The sequence below is a fragment of the Neopelma chrysocephalum genome, unplaced genomic scaffold (assembly GCF_003984885.1).
Source record: "Neopelma chrysocephalum unplaced genomic scaffold, ASM398488v2 Primary Assembly neopelma1_209, whole genome shotgun sequence".
Taxonomy (NCBI): Eukaryota; Metazoa; Chordata; class Aves; order Passeriformes; family Pipridae; genus Neopelma; species Neopelma chrysocephalum.
Genome location: NW_020897871.1, coordinates 100,081 through 125,540, shown reverse-complemented (window position 1 = coordinate 125,540; position 25,460 = coordinate 100,081). Strand labels below are relative to the sequence as shown.

Genomic DNA, 25,460 nt, shown 5'->3' with positions numbered 1-25,460 from the left:
GGGCACAGGGCAGATGCCAAGGACAGTAAAAAGGGACAGGAGGCAGTGGAGCAGTGGGGATCTCAAGGCTCACGTTGCCAGATGCACAAAGTTCTTGGCACAAGGATTTCTGAGCAGAGATGATGGACAGACGTTCCCTTGTGTCCCAAGTGCCCAGCCAGCGAGATACACCACACTTCCCATGACAGCATTCCATCAACAGATGAAGTTCTGGGAGAGAAAAATGTTTCCTAAGCTGGGTTTTGTGCCAGATTTGTCCTGCCCCAAAGCACCCCCATTTCGGTGTGGTTCAGGCTCCCAGGGCAGCCCTGGACAGTCTTTGCCAGTTCACCACACACAGGCAACAGCAGATAAATCACTGCCCCTGCTAAGACAGGCTCTCTCATACAGATTCTCATTCCCTGCAAAGGCTGAACTGCTGGGAAACAGCAGAAAAAAAAAATTTGGGGGGCACTGTACACTTGCATCTCTAATATCATGAAAATCTAGGTATTGCTTAGGTACCTCACAGCAGATGCTGCCTTTATATTCATGACTCCAGATGATATTTACCTTTCCACACGCTGCAAAATGCATGTTTATGACGTTAACTTTTTTTGTTTCTTTTTACTTTGAACTGTAATTATCAGCCTTCTAAGAGATTTTTAGGACAAACTTTCCTTAAAAAAAAGATTTTAAACCACATGCACACACAGGCTTTTTTTGCAAAATGTACCAAACGTAAGAATTTGCTGGGATTTAATATTTATCCATCTAAGTTTAGTACACTAAACTTTTTTCCAAAGCTCAGAGCTGACTATTAATGCCCATTTTTCAGAAGTGAAGTTCAGGATGTGCAGCCACAGTCCCTGTTGCAGAGGTGAAGTTGTACTTGAGGAAACTGCAAAGAGAATTGATTGTACCTTAACAGCAGCCACGACAGTCTGGTTGGTCCCAAAGGATTCTTGGGAAATCACTTCCAGTGTTGATATTCCAGTCAAAGACCCAGACCTAAGGAAACCTCTCTCATCAACTCTCACCACAGGAGCTTTATCTGGTCCCTCCAGGACACGGTATCTCAGGGAAGCCACTCGGTCCCTTAAGAGCAAATGAACAAAACAGAAAAACAAAAAGCAAGGAAGCCTTTAAATGAGGAAAACCATATTTACACCAGTATTCTACGCAAATCTGAAAGATTCTTAATTATATGGGGTTTTTCCATGTGTTTGTAACAACAAAAAAAAAAAGCAAAATCTGTGTTCTAGTCTAAGAAAGCAAAGCTCAAGTTCTGATTCAAGCTCACTTGAAGACTTTTCTGGGTTTAGGTATGTATTGAAATCTAGTTTCCATCCACTGAAGCAAAGGTGACCCCAGATAATTCCATCTGAGGCTACACCAACCAGCCTCTGCCATCACTTTCTGCAAACAGTACTCAGAGGGAGGTTAGTCTGGCAGGGCCAATGCTGGTATTAGAGAGAAGATCAGGGCCTTGATTAAGTGGATCTCCTCAGTTTCCTGGAAGTGGTTTTGTAGACAAGGTTAATTTTTGGAATAGCTCTCACCATGGTATTTGCATATTAATACAGTCAGCAAATCCATCAACTGCAATTAGTGGGCATTCTGAGACATTAACTGCTTTGAAGTATCACATCTTCTAACAGATCAGTAAATGATTTTTTTTCCCTCCCAAGCTTCTCCATACAGAAATAGATAGAAATACTCTACTTTATCCCAGGAAAAAAACTTTAAAGCTGGATTTTAGTTGCCCTTTTCTTGGCAACACTGGAATTGGTTCTGGTGGAGTTCAGACATAGGGGCTCCAAGACTGGATAGTGAAGATACTGGGACAAAGACATGTATAAACTGATATTTAGCAACTTAATGACTAATTAATCAGAAAAACTCCTCAGAAGAGAGAGCAGAACACCACCAGTGACTACCAATGCCAGTGCTCCTGTGTAACTGCTTCAAAAGCAGATGCTGAACGACCACGGTCACTGGAGCTCCAGCTAAAGGCCAGGTTGGACGGGGCTTGGAGCAACCTGGGCTAGTGGAAGGGGTCCCTGCCCTGGCAGGGGGTGGGACTGGATGAGCTTTAAGGTCCCTTCCAACCCAAACCAGCCTGTGATTTTATGAAATCAAGGGTTCCCTCCCCTTAAGAAATAAATGCACCTAAAGCCTGGCCCTCAGTGGGTGTCCTACTGTCTGTATCTGCACATTTTTAGGCTGGCAAAATCACATTTCAAGCCTGAGATGAGTCTGAAATGTCAGTCTTTGAAAACAGATTATGTAAAAAGAATTTCTCATTTGGAAATGACATTTTAATCTGCAAATCCAGCCAGAGCCTCTGTGTAAGAAATACAGAGAAGTATGTTCCATAAAGCCTCAATCACCCATCAAAACCTCTGTTGGGAGCAGGCTACTGCTTGCACTGGCTCAGCAGCTTTTCAAATAAGCATCTAAAAGTTCCCAATACTGAATGTCTTTTCTAGCTACAATCTAAGACAAGATTTGACAAAGCCCAAGAGAACAGATAAGATACTATTAATCACTAGATAAGTTGTGTATTAAATGGATGTACTGTGATACTCTTTTAAAAGACTGAGACAGCTCCTTCCAACAGACCTGCCTTAAGGTTCTGATGAAGTGTTGACACAAGTCAGTGTGAAAACTGCTCACTGACCTGTTTGTCCGAAGTTTAATAAAGGAATTTGGTGACATTAAGATCTGCTCTGCTTCCACTCCTGGAGTGACTAGGTGAAGTTTTTCAAACACCTGGAAAATAAGAGGCATTTTAGCTTACTGTTCTGTCCAGCAAGGAATTTACTTCTGTTTATTTAATCTTCAAAACAAAAGAAACACAAATAGAACTGGAACAACTTTTTTTCCCTTGATAATATATATGGTGAAAAATGACAACTGAACATGAGTATTTGAGAATGGGAGAGGCAGTATCTTCTCCAAAGTATTCTGAAGAGCATTTACTTCCAGGGCTATGGCTAAACTAAGCAGCAGCATGAAAACAGAAGACTTCTCTAGTGAAATGGTGTCAGAGACCCCACACTCACCAGGCACTTTAGACTCCCCCAAGGCTGAGCCCTTGAACTGAATGCTCACATGAGGAACATTACAAAAACAAGAGCAAGGGCTCAAAGATTAACCAAAGCTGGAGCTACTCCTTTGCATTTCAAATTCCTGACTTCAAATACAGACTTGAATTTAGTTCTGAAATAGATATTTAAGCATTAACGGTGAGCAAAAGCATCTTACCTGAATTTGGATCTCATCAGACAGCTCTCGTGCCATGTTGTAGAACTGGTTGGCTGCAGGATCCAGGACCTTCACAACTACTTTGAGGCCTGTTCTTCCCTTTACTCTGCCATAAACATCCACTGCAAAGTTGTATTTTGCAGGAAGCTGAAAAGAAGCCTTGGGACAGGAGAAAGGGATTAAAATGTGACTTGTGGGAAGAGCAGACCCTGCTGCAGAGGAAATACCCTCCCTGAGCTGACAATCACTCGGGGATTTTCAGAGTGCAGGCAACATCTTCTCCATTCCCCTTATGTGGCAGTTCCCTTTTCCCAACATACACACACATGCAGGGACAAACACACACACACTTTACCTCACTGTGCCTTGTCTTGACATCCAGAGTGTCCCTCTTCGTGACGGACCAGTGGAACGTTAACCCTGGCACAGCATTGCCAAAAGAGAAAGGGGTCTGACTGCTGGTGATGCCCATGACATAAACTGGCATCTAGAAACAGAGAAACCAAGCTGCTTAGGGAATTCCAGCATGGTGACAAATCCCCTGCACACAGCAAAGAGAATTAAAGTTCACTGATAAAGAGATGGTGTCTCATGAAGAAAATGGTTTGGCTGCCGTTTATGCTGCAAGGATGCATCACACAGAGGACTCAACCACCAACTTGTCAAAAGTCAGTTTTGATTCCTTCTCATTTGGTATGCTCTACGAACACAAAACAGGGATTTTCAAGCTCTTATTTTTAATCTTCAAAGCAATTCATTCACTTGGGATCAATGAGCTGCAATCACTTGCCATTTTGGAATGAGTAACTAACAGAGGAATATAAAGTCTTCAAAAATAGACTCACAGAAGATAATTTAAGTAATATCTGTTGTTCTGGGTATAACAGACACACTGGACATTGTCAGCACACAAAGGAAGGAAGTCTCCACTGCAACAGAATGAAGATGAGAGAACCATTCTCCAGATTAAAGGAGGACCTGAATTCCTAAAATCTGGTGCAGAAGGGAAACTTGTTTTGAATTCTGTTTTAATATCACAGAATCACAGAAAGATTTGGGTTGGAAGGGACTTCAAAGCTCATCTCATTCCACCCCCTGCCATGGGCAGGGACACCTTCCACTAGCCCAGGTTGCTCCAAGCCCCGTCCAACCTGCCCTTGGACACTTCCAGGGCTGGGGCATCCACAGCTGCTCTGGGCAACCTGTGCCAGGGCCTCCCCACCCTCACAGGGCAGCTTCTCTCTGCCACCACATTCCCTCCTGCAGCAACCCTGGTGCCACTGGGAGCTGCAGTGCCATCACCAGATGGTCCTACAGGAATGGTCCCACTGTGCAGCTCAACATGTTAAGGCAAGAGAAGCAAATCCCAAACCAACTCACCTGAGTACCAGTTTTCATGCGGGTAATGGGTGCCCGAATTCTGACAGCTGTCAGCTGGACCACTTCCACTTCCACCTTGTCCTGGAAGGGAGGAAGGGAAGGCACTGTAAGCACCTGTCAGATGGGGACTAGGTTTCACTTTCAGGCTCTAGCCACTATTTTGCCATTATCTAATCACTGTTACCATGTGATTTGCATGTGACTTGTCAGCAAAAACACAGATGGACAAATTCAGGAGGGCTGTAAAAAACTACAACAGTATTAACTTTACATTGATAGACATTTTAAAATGCCCTGTAAATTGAAAAAAGAAGCTCTGCTCAGAATTACTGATGCTATGAATGATGGAACTGAGAGGTGACAGACAGCAAGGGACAAGATCATAGGGGTCCCCAGGAGAACAGGGATGAATAAACCCAGGAGGTAAAGGACAACACTGAGAGAATTAGAAGGCAACGAGGATTGCAGAGCAGCAAAGGGGACAATCTAGAATAAAAGTATGGTATGTGTGACACTCTGATGTCTTCCCTTCACATATCCTGACTTTCCTGATAGATTTTATTCCTGCTATCCACTGGGAAGGAAAGGTCAGACCTGGAACCTCACTGGGCAGCAGATTCAGCTTTCAAGTTCACTTTGCCTCCTGCCACAGCATCAGGGCAGACTGCTGCCCATGCATTAAAAAGCATAGATTCCTTTATATTTTATTTTTTTAAAAAGTCACTTTGTCTCCTCTTGGCCTGTGCTGACATCTCTCAAGCAGCAGAGCTTTATGGTTCACAGCAGCTGTGCTGCCTTGACCTCAAAGGAATAAGTCATAAGATTTGGCCCAAGTTCTGGTGCTCTGAGCCTTATGCAAGTGCCAGGGACTTGTGCTCCCTTACAGGCCTGTTCAGCTCCCTCATGCTCAGCTGTAGGAAATTCTAAGGACACAGATTCTGAAGGAATACCAGGGATTCACTGCTGGTACCTCTAGACAGGTTGTCCAGAGCACAGCACATATGAGAGCTGTGACAGAAACTGCTGTGCTCAACAGACAACATGTTTCTTGGGCTGCAGTTGCCTCCTGGATCCTACTGACCTAAGGCATGCTGAGCTGTAAGGGGATGCAGGCAAGGACAACCTCCTGCTGTGTTAGAAAAGCTTCTTTAGATGGGCTTTTCTAGATGCACTGATCAATTTTAAAGGTACCACACAGGGCATAAAACTTCTCTGGGTTATCTGTAAAACTTTGGTTTAAAGCACACCAAGATTTACCAACCTGTTCAAAGTAAGCACCCATGCCAGCACACTGCAAGTTCACAGGCCAGGGAGTAAGAAACACTGTGTTTTCATCTTCAGGAAACAGGGAAGCGCACAAGATAACACCGCTAATGCAACAAGATTATCTGCCCCCTTTTAGAGCCAAAGCCAGGAGTCAGAGAGCCCCTTTCAGCCCCAAACATTACCTGAGACACCACCACGAGTCTCCCTGTCTCTGCATCCACAGCCTGCACCACTGCTGTGACCGTGGCACTGCCCATGGCCACGCCCTGCACCAGCCCCGTGCTGTTCACCCGCGCCACGCGCTCCTCGTCCATGGAGAAGATGATGTTGGACAGGGGCTGGGGGCCTCCTTCAGAAGTGATCTGTCATTAACAGCACACACAACAGCTCCAATTAACCCTGCAGGTGCTTATTGCTCCTGGTTAACCCTTGGGGGCACTCCCCTCCCTGCTCAGCACCACCACAGTGTCCCCAGGGAAAGGCTGCCTGAGCCTCCCCGGGGCAGCTCAGGCCTTGTTTCTCCTGCACTCTGGTCCCTGCAGGATGTCGTGTCAGCCTGGGAAATCTGTGAGCTGAGCACACAAGTGGACCATGAGCTTCAGAGAGTGTCATAGGCTGATGTCACCTCCACTCCAGGAAGCTTCAGAAAACTTCCTCTCCCTTTCTCTTCACCACACATGGTAGAGCTCTGCTCTGTGCTGCAGTTTGTACAACCACCCCACTGTGCCTCAGGTCATGGAGGTGACAGATTTATCCAGGCTGTGCTGGTACTGAACACCAGAAAGGCTGATACTCCCTTGACAAAAACAAATACAAACCCTTTGATCCAGCAATCCACCAAAACAGAAGGTGGTTCACAAATGAAACTATTCTTGTTCAGAGGAGTATTCACCACAGAAATGTAGAGTCAGAATGGTTTGGGTTGGAAGGGACCTTAAAGTTCATGGGCAGGGACACCTTCCACCAGCCCAGGTTGCTCCAAGCCCCATCCAACCTGGCCTTGGACACTTCTAGGGATCCAGGGGCAGCCACAGCTTCTCTGGGCAACCTGTGCCAGGGCCTCCCCACCCTCACAGGGAAGGATTCCTTACCAATATCCCACCTAGCCCTGCCCTCTGGCAGTGGGAAGCCATTCCCCTTGTCCTGTCCCTGCAGTCCCTGTCCAAAGTCCCTCCCCAGCTCTCCTGTTGGTCCACTCAGTCTGAATGCAGCTAAATTGTCAAGCTGAATATCTACTGCTGAAAAACAAGTTATGAAATATTTATTTTACAACAGAAATTACAAAAGAAAGAAAATATGTCAGAAGAGGCCTCACCTGAATCGTGGCCCCAATAATTAGGGTCACTTTCCTTGGCAGCAGCCTAAATGGGGGAAAGACCTAAAAACAGAAATAGGAATACTTGTGTTCAGGGTATTTCAATCAGATAAATTATGTCACAAACAGTACAAGTGTAAAACTGAGCCTTTACTTGCTTTAATTATGGTACATTGAGCATGCAGAAAAACTTAACTCATCACTTGCAGTTAAAAGCCACTGGAATCCTAAACAGACTGGCATTTGGGCAACTTCTGGACAGAATGATCTTGTTTCTGGCAAATTAATTACTGTACTGTAACTACAATTTATATATTCCTATTCCACCATAATAAAATCTATCTGAAATTATTTACTTCTATCTGCTGTGGAGCAGAGTTGATTCTTTGTCCTTTTTTGTCAGCCACAGTTGCCATAAGACTCGTCTGCCCAATGGCCATGCCATGCACGAGGAAAGCAGCAGTGTGGTCATCCAGAGCTTCCTTGAGGGGGCTGCAGCAAGGAAACACATGGAACAGAGAAAATCAGGGAGGAAATCACTTAAGAACAAATGCAAAGGACTCACTTAGTACACAGCAGTTTTATCACAAGGCTAAGTGACCATGGCTTAAGCAAAATTAAGGTAACCATCACCTTTCTACAGAGAATGGCTCTTTGCAGCCTGTGTTTTACCTTAACACTAAATGCCTGAAATGAAAATGAAACAAGTAACAGACAGAATGAGTTTGGTATCATCAGATGTGTCTTCACCTGACATGATTTGCCAAGTCCCTGCTTCCAAGATGCACAAAGCTCCATCAGATATTACACTCTACGAATTCAGTCTCATTCAGCAGTCAACAAAATTCAGACTGTTAGTTTAGACAATTTTCCTGACAAATAACCATTTTTACCATTTAACAGGTAATTAAGACTTCACAAAAATAAAATAAATAAAACCTCAGCCACTGTATGCCATCATGCCTCCAAGTCAATACCTTTACTCATTTTTTGCTTATTCTTATTCACAGATTAATAAAAAAATCCATTAACTTACACAAGTGAGACAATCTGAGATGCTGCTCTTAGACTGAGGTCCATGACAGTGAAGTATTTTGCTAGAAAAGGTTTCTTAGAGCCATCCAGAACTCTGACATAAGCCTTCACTGTCTTTCCAATCTCCACCTGAAACACAGGCATCCAGTCATTTTTCATTTAAACTGTCCTTATTTAATAACATAAACGTTTTCATTTGATTTTGTATTACACTTGTAGTAGGGGAGGAGAGATAGAGCCCCAAGGTTAGATTAGGACTGATTTTAAAGACTAATCCTTGACAAGTACAGTTAGTGTCAAATGAAATAAATGAATTCAGGTCTTTCAGCTGGCAAGGGCATAATTAAAACATCCAGAAATATCAACACTTATTTTGTTTAAGGCACACCCAACCTGGCAAGAGAAATGAGTTGGGACTTTTCTTTTTGTTCATTTTTAAAACCTGACATATGGAAAATGACCTTGGGGCAAAACCTACTCCTAAAAGAATTGCTCACATGCACTTTAAATACGAGGAAATGTAAATGAGCGTGTGCATATAAATTATGGATTAACATACTGTGTAAATCCAAAAGTTGAGATTGCTGCCACACAGAACACGAGTAAGAGACACCTGATACTCTGAGACACTTATAACCTAAAGGGATAAATCTGGGAGGGAGAGACAGACAGAGAAGGGAGATCCTGGTGTTTCTGGGTCGTAGCATCTTGTCCCTGGCTCACGACTCTGTCCATGAGCAGCACTCGGGATCAGAGCAGGCTGGATCAGCCACTGAAGCTGGTTCTAAGCCACCAACCTTGTCAACAACTCGGACATACAGCTCTTGGATATCAGACACATGGATTTCAGCTTTAGCTGGGGCAGGGAAAGCCAGGCACAAGTCATGAATCATCACAGTCACAGATCCTGGAAGCAGAGGCTGCACCTGCAATGCCAAAAGAAAACTGCATTACAGCACTTACTTTCATTGTTTGTTCCTCATAGGATAAAATTTGTATCCCTTTCCAGGCAGAAGCAGTTGGATGCAGAAATTTCCAAGCCTTAGACAAGGAATTCTTCAACCAAACTAAAAGTAAAGCTGTAAAATGTATTAAAAAAGTATTATGCTACTGAGCCAGTGCAAACAGCCCAGGGCAGCAAGTGAATTAATGGATCTTCATCCAGAACATTCTGGCATCCTGTTACTCTTCTGCCATCAGAAGGGGAAAAAACCCGCAACTAATCATTTACAGAAATGAAACTTTTCTAGTGAAATGAAAACCAAAATGATAAGGAAAAAAATAACCAAGGATGAAGATTATGCCTATAAAGCACCGGAATTGCCTCCTGCAGGATTCCTACTCTACCCAATGCTCTTCATGCCAATGAGCAGCCAAAATCTGGTGGTAGATCCTCCCAAGGAAGAGGATGATTGACAAATCAGGTATATCTTTAATACAACTATTATTTCATTGGTTTTTAAGACAAGGAATGTACACTTTACACTAACAAGAATAAACAGTGAAGAGACCTGTGCTCCCAAACTCCAGCCCTCAGAACTGGGCACTCATCCCAAAGGCACCTCCACAGCTTTCCCAAGGCCACGCTCCCTCACTCAGCACCTCTGCAGTTCTGCAGCTGCCTGACCTTCCCAGCCCCTCAGGGTGTTCTCTTCACCTCCAGAGGCACCTTCCCTTTGGGCAGGGATGGCACAGGCCTTGGGTGTCCTGCTCTGAACTCTGTCCAAGGGCTGGGGAGCAGCCAGGCCCCAGTTCAGAGGAGTTGCACACAAGTCCCAGCAGCACCTGCAGGAGCTGCAGCCAGAGCGGTGGCAGAGCTGACACTGTGCTCTCTGAGGGCACCACTCTCGCTTTTGCCTCACAACAGAACGGGATGTGAGGTTTTACTAAAGGTCAGCCTGCAGAACAGCAGCAGCTCCCTGAGTGCTGGGCTGGAACACAGAGCCCTGGGAAGCAGAGCAGGGAGGAGGCCACGGGGAGGGAGATGGAATGGAGCTCAGCTGGGCTGGGAGAGCAGAGAAGGAGACCAGCTGAGGGCCAGACAGGCAACTTTTAAAAACTGTTCCTGTCCCAGCTCCCCCTTCTGTTCTCCCCTCCCAGTGGTGCCCACTGGCTCCCCAGCACACAGGGGTATTGCACTGGTAACACTGTTCCTCCTGCTGCCACCCAGGCCCAGAGAACTCCGTGCCAAACACAGAGGGAGACAGACACAACTGATCCCTGGCAGCCCTGCAAAGCCTGGGAATCGCTGCTCCAGATAACTTGAGTTTCCCAGCACAGCTTACTGCCAAACCATCCTCTGCCAGCTTGGCTGCTCTGGCACCTGCCTGGCACAGCCTGACACACCAGCCTGGAGCCTGGTGATTTCCCAGACACACCATTCTCTTGCCCTCCATGGAAAAATCCATGGGATTTAACTCAAACACAGCACACAGGATTAATAAATTTGTAAAATGTTGGGGGATGGTATTTTTTTAAAATGTGTTAAAAAGTGGAGTCTTCTTTAATCTGAGGGGTAGATAAAATCTCTTTTTATACTTCACAAAGCCCATCTTGCTGTCACTGCTCCACTCCTTAATTTCAGACGAGAGCAGTGAACTTATCTAGTGTACATCAGCTAAAGCACTGCTAAACCCATGAGGGTTAAACTATTAAGAGTTTAAGCAGTGCACTATGTACAAAAAGAAGCTCATCTCTTCTACTTTTCCCCCACCTCTGTGCCTTGCTGAGTTGTGCCTTCACACTTGCAACAGTTAGAGACAATCAGAATGTTTCACAAATTTCTAATTTCCACCTTAATTATCATTATTTCACAACTTCATCAACATTATTTCTTACAGGACAAATTATAAATTTGTAAAGGTTACTCTTTAAAGCAACTTGTGTCATTTCCAATCCTTGTCTAATGAAAGCAAGGCAGACATATCCTTCTATTGTTGTTCATGACAGAAAGCATTTTATATCCTGGGCCTGGATGAAGTCAAGAGTAACTGCAGTTTAGTTGGATCTTCCAGTGGAAAAGTGCATTTCAAACCTAATCGGGAGACCAGAAATAAACTCTTTAATAGATACTTATTCACACAGTCAGGATGAAAGACAGGGATAAAAAATACCCTGAAATAGCACTACAGGATAGAAGAATTTGAAGGTTTCAGAAGTATTGGCCTACAGCAAATGCTCCAATATTGTGCTGGAAACCAAGTGATCTTTTGTGTAAGACTTCCAAATAATTCTGTCACATTATTTTTCATTGTGTGTTTGTGAAATCAGGAACATTTTACTGTAAAACTGGAGTGGGTGAAGAACTTGGTACTGGCTTTCATCTTATAGAGAAAACACATGTGCACCACAACTGCAATGGAACAAATTCCTATCCCTGACACTGCCTGTGCAAAGACCCCCTGCCTGAACCTGACTGTGACAGCCAAAACCATCCAAAATCAGCTGCTGCCTCTCCATCCACATGGACTGGGGAATGCCCAACAGTGAAGAAGGTGCAGGACAACAACCAGGTCACCAAAAAGGCATCAAATCACAAAATACTGCACTCACCAAAGCAACACCTCGAGTCTCCTCATGGGTCACTCTCACAATGTAAGGCACACTGGTGTTAATGAAAAAATATCCAGAACCTCCTCTGATGAAAAGTTCTGCCTGCAAAACCAGAAAAGCATCCAAAATTAGACTGTATCTTTCTAGTCCACTGCTAAAACTGGCTTCCTTACACATATTATGTAATTGGAGAAGTTTCCCCCCCCGCAGTTAGAAAGCAGCAGGTAACTCCTCACCTGCATGTCAGGGTGGCTGTAAATGGAGACATCAGTAGGGCTCACTCTGACATCCTCCACAAGGATCAGCTCAAGGGTGGCAGACACTGGGAGCAGAGCTTCATACTGGAACAAACAATTAGTGTTACAGCAAAGCGGCAGAAAACAGTGCAAGTCCCTTGTTAATGCAGGGAGGATGGTTAAAGCAGGTGAACAAAGAGCCAGAGCTGGAGAGGTTCAGGTTATGAGAATGCCCCAGGATCTAGTGACTGGCTCAGCTGCCACCCCCCCTCTGCAGGTGAGGTCACACACAGGGCATGGCCTCCTGTTCTGCAGCCCTGGCAAGACAGAGGACAGAGGTCCCCACCCTGAAGGTGCAGCAGGGTCAGTGAATTCAGTCTGACATGTACAGACAGGGTATTACCTTGGGGACATGCCCTAAGTTTATTCAGAATGATAAAAGTTAATACAGAAAGTTTTCTACTTCTAACTCATCTTTTTGAGATTCTTCTTAGCAGGCCACCAAAAGAAATTCTTCCTTAAATGTAACTACACAAACACTGGACCAGATGCATGTTTCATCTCTCACTCGTAACAACATTAGCTTAGAAAAGGAAAATGGTTTTTAGAGGAAGTTACTGTTCTGTACCCATTTCACCTCATTAGTAGAATTATTTCCTTGATGTAGAAAGGATGTCATCTTTCCCTAATGAGATAATAGGGCATTCCACTCAAACATGGAACAGCAATCAAGACATCTTTAACACGCCACCTCTACCAGATCTTTGGTTTTGGCTGCATGAAAGAAGTGTAAGTATGGGCAGGTTTGAAAGCAGAACAGAGCAGCCCATTGCCAATGCACCTAAAAAAGCAGCCAAGTTACCTCATTTAAAGAAACAACACAGGAGCCTACAAAGTATGGCAGAACTGGTATCTACAACTACTCTTCAACTATGGAAAAGGTTCCTCCCAAACCTTAACACAGAGACCAGAACTTAAGAGAACTCCAGTGCCATTTCCCACTCTGAAATACAACAAACTTCTCTGAATTCAAGGCAAAGTTTAGAGCATTCACTTTTCTAATGATCCCCAAAAGTAAGATAGAATATTGAATATTAGGCTAATAAAGCAGGATACAGCGAGTTACAAAATGATTGCAGAACTCAAAGAGTCCATACTACAACTCAGATTTTTAAGAGCAAAAAAAAAGGAACCAGAACCAAGTATCTCAAACATCTTTGGTGGCAAAATAACTGTGTCTTCCAATGTCGTGATTCTGATCAAGTTGTAGCCAAATTCTTTGGGGGAAATGCACTGACACCACACTTCCCAAGAGAAGCAGACTGGAAACCTCACTGAAAAGTCAAGAACTACGTGGTAAAACAGATCTCCTCCCAAAGAATTTACCATCCAGATGCCAAACCTGGGCCACACTGCCAGGAATCTGGCCCACGGGATATTTCACATTACTAGTGCCCATCTGGTACCTGCTTTGAGTCAAATACTGTAACCTCTATCTCCATATTTTATTCTTTGCCTCAACTCTGTTCTCAAGGTATCTGATTCAGAACTGCATATCATCAAAACCCACTTAAATCTTGCTTAACAAAATTAAACAGAAATTCAGTTTAGGAAGCAGGGTATGTGAAGTCAGTTACTGGGCACATCAGGTTATTCCACAGGCTGAAACCTGTCTTGGCATTTAGTTTGAAAAAGTGACATAAACAGAAAATTGCCATCTGTTTACACCTGCCCTTTGTTCATCATCACTACCTTTTGCCATTTTTCTCCCCTATGCTCAGTATGTTCAAACTAAAGTATTTCAGAGAGTGGCTAATGACTTGTAAAATGAGAGCCTGGGCTTATGGCTGGCACTGTACAAAGGAGAAGTCTCTCAGGAAACAAAAAAAGAGCATTAGTCAGAGCCCAGACTAACATATGGTCCACATGAGGAATCAGTCAGCTTTGGCTTTGCTCATGCAGAACTTTCCCACCCAGCTCTGCAGTGGCAATAATCCATTTGCTTTCCCCAGTGACAGCTGCACGAAGCACATGGTTGCTTTAGTGAAGGACAAGCAGCAGAGATTCACCAATTCATTAAAAAAACCTGACGAGAAACAAAACCAACTGAAACACTTCTTTGTAATCCCTTTGCCCAGATGGTTCAAAAACTCCCAAGGACTTGGATGTATTTGCTATGGAAAGCAGCACCCAGTGCAGAGGAAGGCAGAAAAAGCCAGGAACAAGAATAAAAGCAGCTGTATGACCCTGTCTCCAGGACCAGCCATGGAGCTGCTTTCTTTGTACCTTGCTGTGCACCAAGGAAACAAGGAAACCTCAGGACCACTGGGCACTAATCACAGGAAAATGGCACCAAACCCCAGAGTTCTGTTACCTGTGTTTTCACTCTGGCTGCCTTGAGGTGGGATTGCTGGTACCCAGTGGCAGTTGCAGAGATGGCAGCTGTCCCAAACTCACGGTGAACTACAACAGTTTGCAAGCCTACAATCCAACAGAGGTGAAAAATACACTGCTTAGCTCTTCTAGTACCGTTCTCAACAGACAAGAAGTGTGATTCTTTTTTCTGCCCCCCCCCCTCAGCACACACTAAAACTGTATGTTGATAAGATGAAATATAACTGCAGATTACAGTAATTTCTTTAATTAAGCTCAGTTATTACCAAACAGATTTAATCCTGATCTTCTTCAAACAATGAATGCTCATCTAAACCAACTCATACCGTGCATTTTCTTCTGACCACTCCCATCCTCCTTCAGAATCAGCTCCATTGGCATATCAGGCTCAACATGAGCAAAGGCTGTTTTTGTTGACTCCCAGACAACATTAAGAGAGCTGAAGTTATCAAATTTACTGCCTTGCTGGTCATAGGCAGCCAAATCCAGGACTGGATTGCGATAATTTGAGACAGGAACCTGAAAAAGAAGGAATATGTGGAACTGAACAGACACAAGAGGATTTCTTAATCATTAAAACATATGCTGAGTTCCATGAGATTTACTGTAACACTCATTACATGAGACATGTTCATTAAAATGAGCCATCAATGCAAATCATTAAGCTGTACTTCAACTGCAAGGGTTTGGTTTTTTTGAAGGATGGAGTTTTTTTTCAGCCAGTGAATTACCTTAAAACAAACAAACAAAAAACCAAACCAACAACAACAAAGTGGAACTACAGCTCAACTACATCGTTTAGAACTCAAACAAATAATGAAGAACAGTGCAGTTGGTGAGAAGCTCCAGTCTGGTGCTGTGAACTGCATTACAAGAGCAGTGTGCCAAAGGAGGCTGAACTGACACGCGATGGAGCCAGAAAGGCAGGTGAGCTCTGAAGTGACTAATAATACACAAAAAACTTCTCACCTTGTTATTACACAGGAGCTACTTAAAATGATTCATCAACTAAACAGGCACTGCAGTTTTAGGAAAGGAGGGTGATTTTATATTTGCCTGGGAATATTAACATGACAAAACACTGTTTACTGAGCAGCCAACACGTGACAACCCTCCTCAGGAGAGAGAATACGGAATAAAAATAAAATAGCAAAGTTCTTCAAGTGTGATGCTCTACACATATATGTTGTCCATTTACTGTGACTCAGGGGTGCAAAGCTGGACACCTCTGATGTCACTGTATGTGCTTCCATAGAGATCTTCACATCAGCAAAGTTTGTGCCTTTGCTGGTAAGACACACACACAGATGGTAAAATATGTCTGTACATGCTCAGTGGAACAGTTAGATTACAATGAAGTGGTACAGAGAGCAAGTACTTTCCTCAGAAAGAGCTCCTGGAAATATTTTCCCCCCTCCTTTTTAAAATAAAAACTAATTTTATCTCACAAGTCAGAATGGCTTCCTCACTGTGACACTTGGGTGAGAAGCCACAATCCAAATGCTTTGAGGTATATTCCTATTTTCTGGTAGGTCCCTTTATGAACCTGTTTGAATGATCACTGCAGAATCACAGAATCAAAGAATGATCTGGGTGGGAAGGGAATTAAAAGCCCATCCAGTCCCACCCCCTGCCACGGGCAGGGACACCTCCACTAGCCCAGGTTGCTCCAAGTGCCATCCAACCTGGACTGGAACAGCCACAGCTCCTCTGGGCAACCTGTGCCAGGGCCTCCCCACCCCCACAGGGAAGAATTTCTCCCCATTATCCCATCTCTCCCTGCCCTCTGGCAGTGGGAAGCCATTCCCTGTGTCCTGTCCCTCCATCCCTTGTCCCAAGTCCCTCTCCAGCTCTTCTGGAGGCACCTTTAGGCCCTGGAAGGGGCTCTCGGGTCTTCCAGGAGCCTTCTCTTGTCCAGGTGAACCCCCCCAGCTCTCCCAGCCTGGCTCCAGAGCAGAGGGACTCCAGCCCTGGGAGCATCCCCGTGGCCTCCTCTGGACCTGCTCCAGCAGCTCCACATCTGTGCTGTGTTGGGAGCCCCAGAGCTGCACAGAGAGCTCCAGGTGGGTCTCACAGGGCAGAACAGAGGGGCAGAATCCCCTCCCTGGCCCTGCTGCCCACACCTCTGCCACTGCAGGAGCAGAGAGGGACACCAGCACTGCCCCTCCTGGAGCAGGTCAGCTGCTTTACTTCACATGTGGAGGTCCCACCACTGATCTTCCTGTTCTAGGAACACTTCCCTTCTCTCACCACTTGCTTGTTTTGCTGCAGCAAAGGGCAGGAGAGGTCGAGCTGGGGACTGCCATAAACAGGGATCAGGGTCAGCCGGGAAGGGACAGCACAGATGAACTTCACCACAGCAGCTTCCACCACGGGGAAGGGGTTGGTCACTGTGGGGCTGTTCCCAACTGTTAGGGCAATAACCTGCAAACAGGCAAATGAGGAAAGAGAGCTCAGGCATGTTCTATTTCCACAGGCCTCAGTTACACTCTGATGTGAGAATGAACAAGCAAAAATACGATTCTTGGGGATTTACAGCATCATTAAGACACAGGAAGATGTAAAAGGAGGTGCATATTTCAAGCACAGTTCTATACCACTATCAAAGTACTATTCCTGGGAACTTTTCCTAGGTATTCCTGTTCATTACTATCAAACTTAATTCACAACAAATCTCTTGTAACTTAAAAAAGGAAACAGCAGGTGTTGTTCTTGCAGAGTGAGAACAGAACAGCCGAAAGACAATATTTATAGTCACTGTGTTTAAAAACATCTTGCCTTTTATTTTACATTCCTTTTTTAGCCTCCAGCAAAACAAAGTGGCTCTAAAGCCAGAGAAGGGTATCCCAACAGCCTGAGGCAGCCCTGGTTCCCTCATCCACTGATGCAGGGGTGCAGACCATGCAGGTGTAATCTGTGGCCAGTCAGCCAATGCACACACAGTCCAGACATCAACAACAAGAGCTGTTCTTTATGGATTTGCACTCACAGAAAATGCTCTGCTTTGTAGAGGTTTCACTGAGGAAGTCAGTGGAATTTGGCAGCCCCACCAAAATGCTTAGGCCTTGCAGAATTGCAGGAGGAAAACATTAAATCAAAGCTAAATGCTTTACAGACTGGGGAAGATGAATAAAGCAGGATAAATCACTTCTGCGTGGTGGAGAAAACAAGACCAGGTGGGAAATGACTACGACCACGCTCACAAAGGCTGCACAAATAGCAGAGCAGTAAATTCCTATGGCTGTCATTTGTTAGAATAAACAGAATTACCCTGGAAGGTAATGTGGTTAAGAGGAGCAGGTCAGACAGAAGAGGCAGCTTGCTGCAGTAACCTTCTGCTCTGATCCTGCTTATGCAAGCTGAAGCTGCACTGATCAGGATGTTTAGTGCATCCCACAACATAAGGTTTCCATGACTTGAGTTTATACTGCAATAAACCCACCATAAACCACTTTATAACATAATGCTGGGAAATGCTCACTCTAAAACCTGCACCGGCATCACAATGCATAAACAATATACTTATCCAAGTTCTTTACTGGCTTATTATAAAAACAACCTCCTATATAACAGGTATATGGTACCATCAATCTGCCTGGAGCCTGTTCTCAGCTGCCTGAGCTCAGTGTTTGATGGAGCGCACCATAAACACCTTCTGGCACCTACCTGCTCTCCCAGGCTGTTGCACGACACTCTAACCCAGTGCTGGTTGTGGTTATGAGAAGTAGAAGGGCCAAGTAAAGACAGGACAACGCTTTGTGCATCCTCAGCAGTGATGTTCCTGAAGAACTTGGAAGGTTCTTGGACCCATGGTCTAGGTCCTCCTTCAAACAACATGTCTTTGGAGGAACCCAAAGTCACTAAAGCCACAGACGGTGGATCCACAGCCTGTAATGAATAATGACAAATTAATAACACAGCTGCACCAAAATAATTACCATCACCTACAGGAATTCTGTCTGGTTGGATTATAATCAATGGAACACACAGATCCAAAGGAAAGTTTTATCTGCATTCTGATCACATCTCCTTCATGAAAAATTACAGCAGAAGACCCTTAACATGCTTTTCTGAGCACAGAGAGTATTCTGCTACACTTTTAAATAGACAGTACTTTAAATGAATGAAATAACGTCAAATTGTACTTTCTCTTGAAAGTGCTCTCTCCAGCACAGCTCTGTGTATGTAATTATTCTCCTACACAAGTTTTACTTCAAACCTCTCTTACAAATTCTGCTCTTATGTGTATTCCTGTGGGGCAGCCTGTGCTGTTCATCATCACAGCAATTAACCTGACATTTAATACACATAAACCATTTATAGTTTGTGTTCCACAACATCGTATTACTTTGGTGTTTAGTAAGGAGGAGCAGCTAACAAAATTCAGTTCTTTCCATAGGTGCATTTTGAAAGGAAGAGAGAGAAGGTGAGGGTTGGCATAAATGTTTCTCTTTCCTCCCATTTACTCCCTGGTTGTATTTGTAATATTAAGTTAAAATCCCATTAGAAACCGATGAGATTTAGTCTCAAGTGTCTGCCTGCCCTTGGACTATTTATCTTTCTCCCACTTTTTAATGCTGTAATTTATTTATTAATAGATGTCTGACAGAAAAATGCTGCCTTCCCTTTCTAGGCATCATAAATATTTCATTCTACAGAAAGGAGGGAAAATAATGTGGAAATCACTGTTCTACACTTCAAAGAAAGAGAAGTTCTTCACTGAGACATCTGAGCACAGCTTATTTTTTAAAAAAATGCACTTAATCCACCCCGCTTGTTACCATGACCTGGCTCTGTCAGGTACCCCAGCATCATTTCACTTTATACATGAAAAGCAGCTTTATAACACCTCAAGGGGCTTTGCTAATAAATGTGAATGATACCACAGACATGAAAAATTCCTAATTGGAGGGACTATGCTTTTCTCTCACTGCTGCCAACAACAGAACAGAAAGTGTACATACTCTCCTTAGGACATCTCAGCATCTTAAAAATAGCTAAGCATCATTATTTGAAGATATTTGACAGAAAAGCATATTTAAACCGTAAAATCATAATTACAGTAAATCATAATTATAGTAAAATCATCATTATAGTCACAAATTTCTATCATTTGCACTAACATTTTTTCCAGATTTGGGGGAAAAAAGCTCTGGCCAAATGCATTAGACTTCAGCTCTGCAGAGTCAGTGCTGGTCTCTGAAGATGAGGTACCATAAGCCTCCTGTCTTGTATTTCCATCTACTGCTCCTGGCCAACAGTGAAATATAAAACCACCCACCTCCTTTTTTGAACATATTTATTACATAATATCAACTTGCTCTTTGTCATTTAAAGGATTTGAGGCGATGCTCCAGGAGCAGTGCCTGCAGACTCACCCTCAGGGGCAGGAAGGCGGCGATGGCGATGCTGGCGCTGAGGTGGACGTGCCCGTGGGAGTAGCTCACCACCAGGGTTGTGTATCCCTGAGCTTCAGCTCTCACCCTGACTCCACTGCAAAAATCAGCAGCTGGCTTAAGTCTTCCTGTCAGATAGATTAAAAATATATAAAAACATGTTTAGAGAGCAATGCCCAGGTATATTAATCAAGTTCAATGTGGCTTTTTGAAGGGAGCCTACAAGAGAGCTGGAGTTTTTACAAGGGTCTGGAGTGACAGGACAAGGGGGAATGGCTTCAAAGTGACAGAAAGCAGGGTTGCACTAGACATTAATAAGAAATTCATGGCTGTGAGGGTGGGGAGGCCCTGGCACAGGTTGCTCAGAGAAGCTGGGGTTGCCCCTGGATCCCTGGAAGTGTCCAAGGCCAGGTTGGACGGGGCTTGGAGCAACCTGGGCTGGTGGAAGGTGTCCCTGCCCATGGCAGGGGGTGGCACTGGATGGGTTTCAATTTCCCTTCCAACCCAAACCATTCCCTGAGTCTACAACTGATGGTTCTCTGATGATTTTTCTCAACAAAAGCAGTTCCACCAGAAGTAAGTAGAGATGTGTTCTCCAACCAAATGGGTAAAAACAATCCCTACTGTCTTTCACATACCAAAGCATCTTTCAAACATCTTTAGTTTCACACTGGCCTGGTCAGGACATAAGTCTTTACTCTGGTACAAACTAAAATAACCTCTCTCTTACTGAATATTTTCATCTTGCTGTAATAAGATGAAAGTGGCTTGCAATTAAGCACAAAAGGTCATCCTGCTTAGCCAAGCTTTCCAGCTCAAGGGAAGGTATTCTCATGGAATCTCTTCACTTACTTAGAGGACACTTTAGAGCTTTTTTGAAACAAACACTACAACAGCATACTACAGAGTGACATTTAACACTGCTGCCTCTCAGGCAGAGAGATGGTACACTGCAGATTGGTTTTACTGGCTCAACAGCACAGGAAAGAGCTTCCATACAAAAGTCACTTGGGAAAAACTAGTGAATACATGTGAATAACATACTGAATTCAGAGGTCACAGAACAAGCACAGTGCCAGTGTCCACCTGGCCCAGCAACCCTAATGCCAATCTTTAAAAATAACAGACATACCTGACAAGAGGCATTTCTTAAAGAAGTGAGCTTAGCAATGGCAGAGCTTTGGCAAGGTTAAGCAGCTGATTGTCTCAGTCCCTTGTGGGCAAACCATGAACAGTGTCTGTATAGAACTGAAAGCACTGATGGACAATTTGGGCAAAGCAGTTGTTAATCAGTGTTCTTGTCAGAACACAATATATGTGGATCCCTCTCATAAGAAACCCATCAGCTTTGTTACGGCCTGTTAAAGCAGGTTAAAAATACTAAATCAGTAGAAAGATATAAGGGAGACCACATATTATCCAAATGACTGCCAAATGCTTTTAGAGTCCCCCAAACATCAGAAATATCAGAGGGAAGTTCTGCGTAAAAAAGTAAATATATCCTCAAAATAAACCCACTCTGATCCCCCCTCTGAAGTCAGAGCAGTGAAACAGTGACTGAAAGGAGATGTGTGACAGGAACACCTGCCTTTAACTTTCCCAACAGGGAGGGGGTCAGATCACCTTCAAGTGTGCTGAACACGTCCTGGTTCTCCAGCTCCACCTGCAGAGCCAGGTGGGAGCAGTCCCGCAGGGGGATCAATTCGCCCGTCTCCGTTGTGAGCCCGTTCAGCCGCAGCGGCAGCTCCAGGGTTTGGCCAACACGTGTTTCCACCTGGCAGGGAGTGAATTCCATCCCACTGGGTTCAGTGACATACACCTGGAGGGGAGAGACACAGCACAGAGGCATTTCAGAGCTCTTTGCCCAGAGCAGCCCAAGCCCACAACACCTTGGTGATCCTTTGACTGCCCCTCCCATAATCCTCTCTTCTGCTTTGCTGATTTAAGGTGTGGACCAGGTTGTGTGGTATCTCCAGGAGGTCCCATCACCGACTGGGACAGATTTAACACCCAACCCTGACCTTCACATTTTGACTTTTTCACATCTGAGCTAGACCTGGCACAGTGAGCAAGGCTGCCCAGCCTCCATCACTCACAGCAGCAGGGATGCAGACATTAAAGGAACTAACGACCCAAATATTTCCTCAATGGCTTTTTTTATCTTCTTTCTTGCATTTCTGCTGGCAAAATTTTATAGATGTCCAGAGCTCAACAATTCCACACAGTAATTTGCAGACGTCTAAAATAAGTGAACAAGCATCTACTGCCTAATCCAACAACCTTCTGCTTCAGCAAGTAATCCTGGTTTGTATTTCCATCTGTTGATCCTGTACTCAGCTTTGTTCTTCTTCAGAGAACTGGCCAACAGCAAAATATAGAAAAAGATTGGCAGTAGAAGATCTTCCATGCTGTTACAGAGGGTGGGGAGGCCCTGGCACAGCCCAGAGGAGCTGTGGCTGCCCCATCCCTGGAAGTGTCCAAGGCCGGGTTGGAGTAACCTGGGATAGTGGAAGGTGTCCCTGCCCGTGGCAGGGGATGGGACTGGATGACCTTTAAGGCCCCTTCCAAGCCAAACCATTCCATGATTCTATGGTTCTATAGCTGGTATGTTGATGAACAAGCCTTAACTGCATTGTTTTTCTGATTTGTTTTTCCATTAAAGAATCCACCACAGACTGACCACATATTTCATAACAATCACTATGATCAAAGCTTTTATTTGGAATATCTTAACTACCTAATCTTCTGCAAATGGCTTCAGGACACCAAACCTTATGGTAGAGAGTTAAAGCTGTAATCTGTGTGGATTAACTACTCCTAAAAGTACTACTACTAAACTTGCTCACCCAGGTCAGTAAACAGAACTCTGCAGTTACTCTGTGAAGAAAGCAGTTCCTAACACAAGAACAAAGGAATTCAAAAATAACCTATTCAGATTGTGCAACACACTGCTCTGAAAGCTCACATGGACACAAGGATTTTTTCTGTCCTCAGGCTTTGATTTATGCTTGCAGATAACAAGTTTTAGCTGAAAAATCTTCATTCCTCTCTCTCTTGCTGTAACTGCTGCACTGCTAAAAAGCAGCATCCTGGGTTGTTCAGAGAATTATTTCAGAGCAAGTCTGTAAACTAAATTCTGAACAGATTTTAATTCGTGCCACTGTTTTAAGAATTTCAGTCATTATTTTAAGGATGAAGTTTAGTACCTCTCAAACTCATTTTGCAGAATTGACATAAATACTCTGAGCAAACCCCCAAGCTAACTTGCCCCTCGAAAACCCAGCATTAGTAGATGAAGTTGCTCCAAATAAAATTTAGTTAGAAATATCTTTCCAAAAACACATAAGCTAAAAACACTGAAAAAAAGAAAAGAAGGGGGGAAAATGTAGGAAAAATATCTGTTTCCATAGTTCACTCTTCATTATGGGACAGACTCGACCAAACACATTTTTCAACACTTCTGTGTTGAACACTGTCACATTTCCCTTCCCATGTTTAGCTCTTTGCAAAAGGCACAGAGTTCAAGCAGAGATTAAAATCCTCCATTTGTGAAGGCAGCAGAGTAGTGCTGCTTCCCAGCAGCAAATATAGACAGTAGTACTTGCAGTTTGTATTCTATCATGTTACAGATCCAGCTGCTCTTAAAAGCCTGCCAAGAATTTCATTAAGGAAATTTATTTGTGTCCAAAGGATAGAAGAAGATATCTCCAAATCAGCAACACTCTGCAGAAAAATATTTTAGACTGTGGATTTGCTGTGTTAACCAGAGCAGCTTCTTCACCTTCCTTTGCACACCCATTCCATGTGCTGTTCCTGGATTTTCTTCACTCCTCACACACCCTGATCACCATGACCAAATCGTAAGAACAGAGGGTGATTTGCAGAAAGACCACAAAATCCCTCTTGGGAGCTTTGTCTTCCATTGCCATTTTCTCCTAATATTCCTAAAATACCGTTTTTTCTTGGCCAGCCTTGGTATCAGGATTCATTCTGTGGCACTGTACTCACTTCAGGCACTTCTCCAGACAGGAATTTCCTTGCACATCCTGGTATCTGCCATCCTTTTATATCAGGGGAAAACACCCACTTCTCACCCTGCTGAATGCATTTTTAAGTTTGTCTTGTCTGCTTAGATGGCCAGAGCAGGAGTAAATTACCATTTCCTCCTTGCACTCAAAACTTCCAACAAGGAAGTCAGGAAGGGGCAAAAATGGGAGTGAAGTTCAAGCAGTGGACCCCTAGAGCACAAACTGAACTCATCACTTAGTTTCCCTTAGTTTCCACAGGGCAGAAATCTCCTGGGAACCTTTTGGAAGGGGAATGCCTATGGCATTCTCAGTTGCTTCGCTGTTGCCAAAACCCATATTCAAGAGTGATCAGGGAAAAAAGGAAGTCTTACCTTCATTTCTCCATAATGCAAGGGATTCTGGACATCAACTGCCTGAATAACACTGATCCCAGTATCACTGCCAGTTGTCATTACTCCTTTGCCTGTCACTGTTGCAACAGCCTGGTTAGAACAGGACCAGCTGAAATTTCCACTTCCACCCCAAGCCTGGAATAGAGAGAGAAAATCTTGCAAAGATTTTATCAAGTATACGATTCTCACATTTCTTTGCTGTCACACCTGTGAATGTCTTGCATGAAAACCAGGAACACACTGAGAATGGGGAAATACAAATAAAATAACACCTCAGAACTTCCAAATAAGCAAAGTGAAACAAGAGAGAGATGAGAAGATTACTACCCTTCACTCACTTGAATTTCAGCTTTCTTCATGCACATACCAGTGCTGCCAACCCAACCATCCCTCCTGCAGCTGCCCAAGCCTGGTGGGAGTCTCCCAACTCCCAGCTGTGCTCACAGCCAGCACAGCACAGCACAGACCAGCACACCAGAGGGATAATCCTACTCCCCAAAACTCCCACTGCTTCTCTGCTCTCATTTGGGGCCTCAGAGCTGCTAAGCTGACACCCTGCACCTACCACCTTCTTCCAGTGGGATCTGTGAAGGGATCTAAAGGGAAGAGAAAAGGAGGTGGGAGGCAGGGAGAGAATGAGGCAACAGGGGAAAAAAAGGAAAAAGGGGGAAAAAAGGTCACTGTTTTCTTGGCAATACTTCTTTATTTTTATGGTGAAAATCAGCAGATCTACCTGCAGCCATTCAATAAAGTGCTGCTCCAGCAACAGGTCAGTCATTCTATGAGGGAGTGGAATTCTTCTACAGAAGGGTGAGAACCAGCTACTTGATACAATGGTCACATCAAGAGACACAAAGGACACCCCAGTGCAGGAGCCCCTGGCAGCCAGGCCAGGGCAGGATCTGCTGCAGGGTCCTCCTGTCCAGAGGGAAGGGCCACAAACACTTGCCAGCACAGAGTATTGTCCTCCAGGCCATGTAATCCCAGTTACTGGGAATCACAGTCATTAAATGCTGTAAAACGTGTAGATTGTCAACATCAGTATTATGAGCTATAGTATTATTGAGACAAATACTGTGCAGGAAGGTATACTGAGAAAATGTTTAAAGCAAGTTAAAAAATGAGATGACTTTGACACTCCCAAATAAATGTCAAAGTTCCATCAGAGTAGAACAAGGGTGAACACTGGAGCAATTTTTTAATGTATGTTGTTTTAA

At 44.1% G+C, this 25,460-nt stretch overlaps 1 protein-coding gene across 1 annotated transcript in view; it reads right to left on the bottom strand.

The window, feature by feature from the left end:
- The window catches only part of NUP210 (nucleoporin 210), a 54,432-nt gene that overhangs the window by 11,855 nt on the left and 17,117 nt on the right, over nucleotides 1–25,460 (bottom strand). The window contains exons 12-30 of the mRNA XM_027703115.1: nucleotides 24,223–24,378; nucleotides 21,447–21,642; nucleotides 19,806–19,951; nucleotides 18,094–18,315; nucleotides 16,678–16,851; nucleotides 14,754–14,946; nucleotides 14,408–14,514; nucleotides 12,034–12,138; nucleotides 11,798–11,899; nucleotides 9,043–9,171; nucleotides 8,247–8,374; nucleotides 7,567–7,702; nucleotides 7,211–7,273; nucleotides 6,078–6,257; nucleotides 4,630–4,710; nucleotides 3,605–3,736; nucleotides 3,250–3,408; nucleotides 2,663–2,754; nucleotides 903–1,077 (exon numbers count right to left, since the gene is read on the bottom strand). Coding sequence (XP_027558916.1) covers nucleotides 903–1,077; nucleotides 2,663–2,754; nucleotides 3,250–3,408; nucleotides 3,605–3,736; nucleotides 4,630–4,710; nucleotides 6,078–6,257; nucleotides 7,211–7,273; nucleotides 7,567–7,702; nucleotides 8,247–8,374; nucleotides 9,043–9,171; nucleotides 11,798–11,899; nucleotides 12,034–12,138; nucleotides 14,408–14,514; nucleotides 14,754–14,946; nucleotides 16,678–16,851; nucleotides 18,094–18,315; nucleotides 19,806–19,951; nucleotides 21,447–21,642; nucleotides 24,223–24,378 — 2,676 coding nt within the window. The remainder of the gene's footprint in view (nucleotides 1–902; nucleotides 1,078–2,662; nucleotides 2,755–3,249; nucleotides 3,409–3,604; nucleotides 3,737–4,629; nucleotides 4,711–6,077; nucleotides 6,258–7,210; nucleotides 7,274–7,566; nucleotides 7,703–8,246; nucleotides 8,375–9,042; nucleotides 9,172–11,797; nucleotides 11,900–12,033; nucleotides 12,139–14,407; nucleotides 14,515–14,753; nucleotides 14,947–16,677; nucleotides 16,852–18,093; nucleotides 18,316–19,805; nucleotides 19,952–21,446; nucleotides 21,643–24,222; nucleotides 24,379–25,460) is intronic.